An 8,479-nucleotide genomic window follows, 5' to 3' on the forward strand; every position below is an offset into this window, starting at 1 on the left:
TGTAACTGCATGGCACATCTCCCGCACACGGATGTAACTCGGGCAGCTGCTCAAATAAGCACCACTACCAGGACACACAGGACAGACTAACGGGACAGACCATCACCTCCAGGCAGCCCTGGCCAGCCCGTGCCAAGGCCACATGTGAAACAAGCCCAGCAAACCCAGCCAGACCCTGCTCATCACTGCTTCATCTCCTACAACCCACTGCAAGGTGGTACAAGGGGCAGCACGCTTCCCGGCACTCCGGTTTGCCTCAGCCCTGATGAGGGCCAGGGGTGTAAATACCAGCCCCCTGTCCCCCACCAATGTCCCAGCTCCAAGCCTCATGTGCAAAGCTGCCTTTTACTGTTCCTCTCTTCCCACAGCTGCCGTGCTGCAAAGCCTTTTGATTTCCCTCAGCCCCGTTTGAAGTTTGCAGTGCAGGAGGATTTAAAGATTGAAATGTCTTCCTTTTTCTCCTCTCTCTCTTCTACTCTTCAGAAGGTGAAAGCTTTCTGGCGACCCTGCAAATTCCTGCGCAAGCACGAGCCTGCACGCAGTGGCTGCTGCTCTGGAGATAAGGCTTTGCTGGGCTGGGGGAGCAGTGGTGCCAGTACAGTCACCCAGGAGCTAATCTCCTGGAGGAAGCAGGGGTTGCTGCTCTCTGAAATCAAACTGCTCCTGCCCCATATGGAAGTGAGGTGAGAAACCACCCCTCTGTGTGACACCCTACCGGCTCTGACATGGAGGGCAGCATGAGCAACAGTTACCAAACAGCTCTGTCCAGCACCTGGCTGGACGTCCCAGGGGATTTAGACCTGCATGGGCTCCAGGCAAGGGACTGGCATCATTGCCTACGTCCCCCAAGGTACCTTTTCTCTGCAAGAGGCTCACAGGCTGCCAAGATCACCCAGCCCTGGGGAGGCAGGAGCAAGGGGAAAACCACAAGCCTGGCTCAGCCACACTTGGCGTAAGATGCTCCCCAAGCCACCAGCAGCCTGGCATCCCTCCCTGAGGGACCAGCTGGTGAGGCAGCACCCCGAGATGCCACCACTTTGACACCAGCTCCCTTCTCAGTGGGAAGCTGTACCATGTCCCCACTCCCTCTCCTCTCCCTTTGTCCCCCCCTCGCAGTTTGCCTCTCTGGCCAAGGCAAGTATGAGCTCAGTTTGAACCCAGCTGCCTCCCGCTCTCCTCTCTCTGGCTCATGGTTCACCCAGAAGCAGCCGTGAGGCCCAGGGGACAGCTCTCCCCAAGGGCTGCTCAGCACCCAGCAATAGGCAGGCAGACATCTGCCTGATTTATGGCTGTTATTAGGCCTTGGCTGATGTGATGCTGAGTCCTGGGGCAGGCTGGAGGCCAGCAACACCTCTCGGAGGCAAGGAGGCCATGGCCTGGGAAGAAGGCAGGCTGCAGGGTGCCCACCGCATTTGGTGTTGTCCAGCCCATGGCAGGAAAGCCCAAACGCCCCTTTCCCAGTTCCCCACAGCAATGCAGAGCTAGCCCCAGCCCCACAGCCCTCCTCAGTAAGCTCCTCCATAACATGCTGTCCCACCGCAGCATCACACCAGGCCTGCCTCCCCCTTGGCTCAGTGCAAGGGGAAGCAGATGGTTAAGAGAATGACCTGCTGCAACTGAGGGGAGAAAAAAAAGCTACCAAAAGAAAGCCCAAAGCTGGCTGGAGGCACTGACCCCCCTGGGAGGCATTTTAATCACAAATGCTCAGCCTTTCTGATTAAATCCTGTGGCTGGAGAGCTGGTGCCTAGTGAATATTCATGCAGTAGAGCAAGGAGCCCTGGAAACATGCCTACAGGGAAAGGAGCCGGGAGAAGGGACACGAAGGGCTCTAACCCCCTGTGCTGGGTAGCACCAGGTCATCATGTTTGCACTTCCAAGACTGACAATTACCAGCTTCAAAAGCAGCAAGGCTACATAAAGAAAAATTCTGGACAGACAGACAGTGGGATGGGCAACAGACTCCTCCTTGGGGGACTGCACTGTCAGCCTGGGAATGGAGCTCCAGGCCTGTGCTGGAAACCTCTTGGGGGGAGCAGGGCTGCCAACTGCTGCCAACAGTCTCCTGGGTCTGCCAGGGTGAGAGCCCATCTCTTCTGTGCCCCTGTGCTGCCAGAGGCTCTCCAGATACCTGGCCAGCACCCCAGCCTGCCATGTGGCACAAGGCATGGGCTCCAGCCAATGCTCTCACCCCAAGAGCCTTGGCGTCACTCTCAGAGGTTCCCTTTTCTCTACAGCAAACATTTTGGCCTTCAGCCTCTCAGGGAGCTCCAGAGATCAGGAAGAAGGCAGCTCAGCTCAAAAAGCCTCCATGACCCAGGAGGGGATGCACCCGTCCCTCACCCAGGCAGGACCAGGAGCTCCGGTGCATGACCACCTGTCCTCTTCTAAGCGGCAGAGCCAGCGTCCGAGACAGCGAAAGCCACTGCTCTGACTGCAACACCCTGAGCAGCCACCCCAGAGATGGTGAGGGTGCTCTGGGGACAGACAGCGGTAAGTTTCACAATTGCAGCTGAGGAGCAGTAAAACACCTCCAGATGGAGAAGCCAGGAAAGGAGGAGACAGGTATGGGTAAGGTGAACACTCCTCACCACTTCTGAAGGGCTTTGGCAGACCTCTCAAGATTTTGATGATACTTGACAGGTTACGAGACCTTGGAACTAAATCAGACTCCCTTCACACAGCTCAGAGTATGAATGTCACTCTCCCGGTAGCTCTAAAGACAGGGACTAAAATACAATAACCAAGAAGACTCCAAAAACATTCCCTAACCAGCAAAGGAAATCCTTAAGTCTCCCACCCCTTTATCGTGGTCAGCACCTCCAGCTGTGATGGACCTAATGGGGTGGGAAGCTTCTGAGAGTAAGCTCCTCAAGAGAGGACAGGCGTGCAAGTTGTGAAAGGCCAGGACAGCCCTGGGACCCTTACTCAGCTTGAAAAGATGCCTCAGATGCGTTCAGACATAGGAGTCAGGACAAATGTGCTCTAGGGGGGTTTTCCCTGCCAGGCTGGAATTTCAGGTAAGATATCTTGGACAAATGGGCCCCCTCACCAGGGTAAGCTACTGGACTACAGGCTCAGGGGAGCTGTGCACAAAGAGCTTGAGGGGAACGGGGGCAACAGAGCAGCCACAGCTGAATGTGGCTGAGCCTCCACCCTTGCCACTAGCCCAGCAACCTGGCCCAATGAAACCGGTCTGGAATGGTTTAAAGTCAACACGACATCAGTCTCTGACGACAACACCCGGATTTCACACTGTGCTGCTGGCCCCAGACACAGCCCTACCACCCCACTGTCCTGCATCCTCAGTGGCCAAGAGCATTTTTTATCAGCCATAGGCGCCCACACATCTACAAGGAGCTGAGGTCAGTTTTGAGGCTGCCCATCTCCCTGGAAAGGCACTGGTTTGTGATGGCACAAGTCTTCCCTGCCTCCTACGAGGGGCTGAGCCAAGAACACACACAGCTCACAGGCAGGCAGAAGGGCCCCTTGCCCTGTGAATTAGGGGGATTCAGCCTCCCTCAAAGGGACCATAAAGCTCACAGGCAGGCAGAGAAGCTGCTCCCTCCTCAGACGCTGACCCTCGAGGCACCCACCTAGGTGCTATTGTTGCCTTCCTGCAGGAGGAAGGTGGTCCTGCACGGCACCACACCCGGGCAAACAATGCAGCCGGGTCTAAATGTCCTGGCTGCCAGCTCTGGAAACCCACCCACCCACCCTCCCCCTGCACACAGCGACAGCATGGGGCCGAAGGGGCTGCCAGCTGGGCGGGGGGCTTTGAACAATAAAGGAAAACCCAACCAGACCTCCACCTTCACAGCCAATATCAAAGCCAACAAAAGGCCTGTTTTCCAGTGTCTTGCTTCCCTCCCTGGTACAGCTCTTCCCCTTCCATCTTCTCCCCTCTTTCACGAGTGCACCTCTCCCAGTCTCCCTTCCCGCTGGAAGATGACGACACTCTAATTGCAAGGGCCCCCTCACCGCGAGGCGGCTCGACACAGGACTTCGGGACGTGATTGTCTCCTGCCTTTGTGCAGGGTTAAGTGTGCGAGGAGGCAGGGCTTGCATAAACACATTGGGGCAGAAGCTAGAAAGGTCAAAACCAGCCCCCATCTCCATCGACAGGCATGTGTGCGCCTGCACCCGCTCTCAGCCAGCCCTGCGGTTACAATTAACCCTCAAAGAGCCCAAATCCACCGACGGGCTGGTGCTGGCCACGCAGGATTGCCTTGAATAGGTCTTGTCTTAAAGCCCTCACTCCATCTTTTGAAAGAAATCCTCCCCTCGCTGAATAAGCCAGAAAGAGGTAAAAAGGGAGGGCAGCTGGTAGCCAAAGGTTGGGGGAGCATCACGATTTAACTTACAGCTCCCCAGGCACTCTTGGTAATTCAGCGCTTGGTCCCTCCAAAGGGGGCTCTTGCCCTCCCTCCCCCAGAGCCGCTCCTCGGTTCAGCGATGGATGGATGCCTCCATTTCAGATCACGCATCCGTGAGCAAAGAAAGGCTGATGGTGAAGGCAAAGCTCAGGCAGTGGGGAGCTCCAGATCCAAACCCTGCTTGCTCACAGACAAGCCCCTAGGTCCGTTTTTGCCCTGCCCTCAGCTTGGCCAGAGGGGACCCCAACACTCCCCAAAGCCACCCCAGCAGCTACAGCTAGCACCTGAATTTGGATACTCCAGCAATATGATGTGAGAGTTTTAAGCACCGCGCTCTGAGGTTTGTCACAGCTGTCCCCTGCAACACTAAGTTGCCTGCAGAAAGGTGGTACCAGGTTTTAGAAGCCGCACCACAAAGCACGGGTGTCGGTAGGTGCCACAGCCAGAATCCAGACTGAACAGTTTGCTACCAGCAGAGGGGTATTTTTAAGAGGGCTCCCTCCACACGGAGTTCAATCCCTCCCTGCCGAGCACAGCCGGGGAAGCACCCGATGCCAGGAGGGAGAAGAGCCACCCAGGCTTGGGAGCAAAGCAGTGTGCCAGCCCCTGGGCTGGCAGCTTGGCCACCCTGGGAGTCAGCTGCTTGCCCAGCCAGCACCCTACGGTGCACATCACAGCCTCGCTGGTGACAGCACCTCCAAAGGTGTCTCGCTAGCAGCTACAAGCGATCCTCACAGCTGAGTAACGATGCTTTGTTCTTGCAGACCACCTCCAGCCTCGGCCACCTTACAGAGCACTCCCCTGCAGCATGCACCCACTGCCACCCTTCCCAACCCCTCCAGTATTATTCCATGTCTGGAAGAGACTCCCAATCCAAATCTTGTTGCCAGTTCCGAGCCTGCCCCCCCAGTGCAGAATGGGCTCCCCGAGGGGGACCATGCAGAGCCCGGCCACAGGTATTGCACCAAAGGTTTAATGACTTTCACACCCTACCTGTGACAGTCACCAGCATGGAGGCCACGAGTGGACGGTTGTTGTCCAGCTTACGGCTCAGCCTCAGCTCCCCGCTCGATTGATTTACAATCAACAAGTGCAGTTCATTTCCCCGCTCAAAGGTGTAGAAGAGGCGGTCGGACACATCTGGGTCATAAGCTGGGACCTTCCCTATGACGCCCGAGGGGAAGGTGTTGGACTTATTGGATACATAGTTATTGAACAGGATCTGGAAGTTCTTGAGAACAGGGCTGTTGTCATTCTGGTCAATGAGTTTGATATGGACCGTGGCTCTGCTGACCAGAGGGGCAGAGGTGGCCTGCACTACAATCACATATTCGGGTTTTGTCTCATAATCCAGGTCTATCAAGGCTGTGAGCTCCCCAGAAAAGATGTCCATCTGGAATATCTCGGGGATGTTGCCTTCCACAATTTGGTACATGATCTGGGCATTTGGTCCCTCATCTGGATCAACAGCCGTGATTTGGGCCACGACAGAGCCTACGATGCTGTTCTCCTTTACCAAGACCTCAAACTCTTCAGCTGGAAAGACAGGGGCATTGTCATTCACATCCTGAATGGTAACCTGGATATGGACAGGAGTTCGCTGAGGAGGGATGCCCCTGTCCACGGCGTATGCAGTCAGCTCATAGACAGGAACGTTCTCACGGTCCAGCCTGCGGACAGTGCGAATGATCCCTGAGGTGGGCTCTATAGTGAAGTCTCCATCCCCATCCTCCCCGTTCTGGAAGGTATACTGCACTCGCCCATTGGTGTGGGCATCCCGGTCGGTGGCAGAGATCTGGAGCACACTGGTGAAGGGAGGTGCATCCTCAGAGATCATGCCCTGGTAATGAGGGCTGACGAACTGGGGAGCGTTGTCATTAACATCATTCACCATGATTTCAACGTAGGTGGTGTCTGCTTTCTGGGGGATCCCATTGTCCTTGGCAGTGATAGCCAACGTGTACGTAACCTGGTCCTCATAGTCCAGTTCTGCCTGTAGTGTGATGGCCCCAGAGTCTGGATCAATGCGAAACTGAGGGACGTTGTCTTCTAGGTAGTATGTGATGCGGGCATTTTCCCCCACATCATCGTCCGTGGCGCTGATCACCACCACGGTGCTGCCCACGGGCCGGTCCTCGTTGACGCTTACAGAGTAGTGGGCACTCTGGAACACAGGCCGGTGTGTGTTGGCATCGGTGATGTTGATGTGAACGTGGCAGTTGTCACGCAGGGTGCGATCAGAGGCCGTCACGGTGAGCACGTAGCGCCTCTCCTGCTTGTAGTCCAGTGGCAGAGACAGAGTGATGAGCCCCATCCCACCTTGCGTGCTGATGGAGAAGCGGTTCCGCGTGTTGCCTCCCGTGATCTGGTAGGTGATGGCACTGTTCACATCCCGGTCAATTGCCGTGACACTGAGGACGCTGGTCCCCACAGCTGCATCCTCATTCAGGCGGATGAAGTACTCCTTCTGGGTGAACTCAGGGCGGTTGTCGTTGACATCCATGACAGTAATGGTGACGCTGGCAGAGGCAGATAAAGACGGAGAGCCATGGTCCCGAGCCTCTACCCCAAAAAAATAGTGCTCAACCGACTCCCGGTCCAAGGGCCCACTGACAGTGATCCACCCCGTGGCACTGTTCACCACGAACGGTGTGTCAGCCGAGACCCCCGTCAGTTTGTACTCCAGGCGCGAGTTCTCGCCGTAATCCGCGTCCACGGCCTGGATGTGGATGACAGAGTGGCCAAGGGGAGCGTTCTCAAGGACGGAGATTTGGAAAGGGGTGCTGACAAAAATGGGCGCATGGTCATTGATGTCCACCACCTGGATGCTCGCCATGCCGGTGTTGTTAGAGAGGGGAGGGCGCCCTGCATCCTGAGCCCGGATCCTCAGGGCGTACTCCCGCTCCACCTCAAAATCCAGTGGGGCCACCACCTGTATCTCCCCAGTGACGCTGTCAATGGAGAACTGGCCCCGGCTGTTCCCGCTGATGATGTTGTAGTGGACCAGCGCATTGTTGTCCTTGTCCAGGTCTGTGGCAGTGACGCGCAGGATCTCAGTGTGAGGCCGTATGTCCTCCCTCACCTGGACAATGTAGCGCTTCTCACTGAACTGAGGGGTGTTGTCGTTCTCGTCAAGGACGGTGATGTAGACCTTGACCGTGGCGGAGCGCGGCCCTGGCTCCCTCCCCTGGTCATTGGCCTCCACCACCAAGGAGTACCTCTCCATCTTCTCCCTATCCACCGGCCCGCTGGTGGTGATGAGGCCGGAGCGTGGATCGATCTCGAAGACGGCATGGGCAGCCCGCTCGTTGACGAAGCGGTAGCGGATGTTGGCGTTGGGCGGGGAGTCAACGTCGGTGGCGCGCAGCTGCAGGATGGGGTATCCCTCCTCCACGTTCTCCCGGATGGTCTCCCTGTACTCGCCCTGCTCGAAGACGGGGTCGTGGTCGTTGCGGTCAGCCACGGCGATGGCCACCATGGTGGTGGCGGAGAGTCGGGGCGCCCCGTGGTCGATGGCCGTCACACGGAAGTAGTGCAGCTCCATGCTCTCCCGGTCGAGGGCCTGCGTGGTGGTGATGAGCCCGGCCCGCGGGTCGATGCTGAAGAGCTCCCGCGAGCGGCTGTTCATCAGGGCGTCCATGGAGTACACCAGCCGCCCCGCCTCGCCCCCGTCGGGGTCCTGGGCCGCCACCGCCACCACCGCCGTCCCCGCCGGCTGGTTCTCCGCCACCTCCGCCTGGTAGTTGTACTGGGGGAACAGCGGGTGGCGGTTGGGGGCTGCCCGCCGACCCCGCCGCCCCGGGGATAGAGACGGGAAGGGGAGCGGGCGCGGCAGGGCGGCGCGGGGCGGGCAGCGCGACGGGGACCGACGGCGCGCCACCGCGGGCAGCCCCGGGGACACCGCCGCCGCCCAGCACGGCAGGGTGGCGGGGCAGCCTCCGCGGGCCGGAGGCCCCCAGCCCGGCGGCGCGGCGGCCCCCAGCCCGGGGGGGAACAAAGGGAGCAGCAGCAGCAGCGGCAGCACCCGCGGAGGCGGCCCCCGCTGGTGGCAGCAGCAGCGGCGGCGGCGGCGGCTCGGGGCGGCCACCGGCTCCTCCGCCGCCAT

The 8,479-nt window shown here is 58.3% G+C and overlaps 1 protein-coding gene across 5 annotated transcripts in view; it reads right to left on the minus strand.

The window, feature by feature from the left end:
* The window catches only part of CELSR3 (cadherin EGF LAG seven-pass G-type receptor 3), a 32,348-nt gene extending 23,869 nt beyond the window's left edge, over nt 1-8,479 (minus strand). For 3 of the 5 annotated variants that reach the window (XM_086470157.1, XM_086470159.1, XM_086470158.1), the window contains exon 1: nt 5,368-8,029. In XM_086470157.1, coding sequence (XP_086326283.1) covers nt 5,368-8,014 — 2,647 coding nt within the window. In that variant the 5' untranslated portion in view covers nt 8,015-8,029. Of the gene's footprint in view, nt 1-5,367 lie in introns of all 5 variants that reach the window. The other 2 variants (XM_086470155.1, XM_086470156.1) reach the window with 1 other exon arrangement.

Source organism: Leptosomus discolor, chromosome 9, assembly GCF_034619465.1.
Source record: "Leptosomus discolor isolate bLepDis1 chromosome 9, bLepDis1.hap2, whole genome shotgun sequence".
NCBI lineage: Eukaryota > Metazoa > Chordata > Aves > Leptosomiformes > Leptosomidae > Leptosomus > Leptosomus discolor.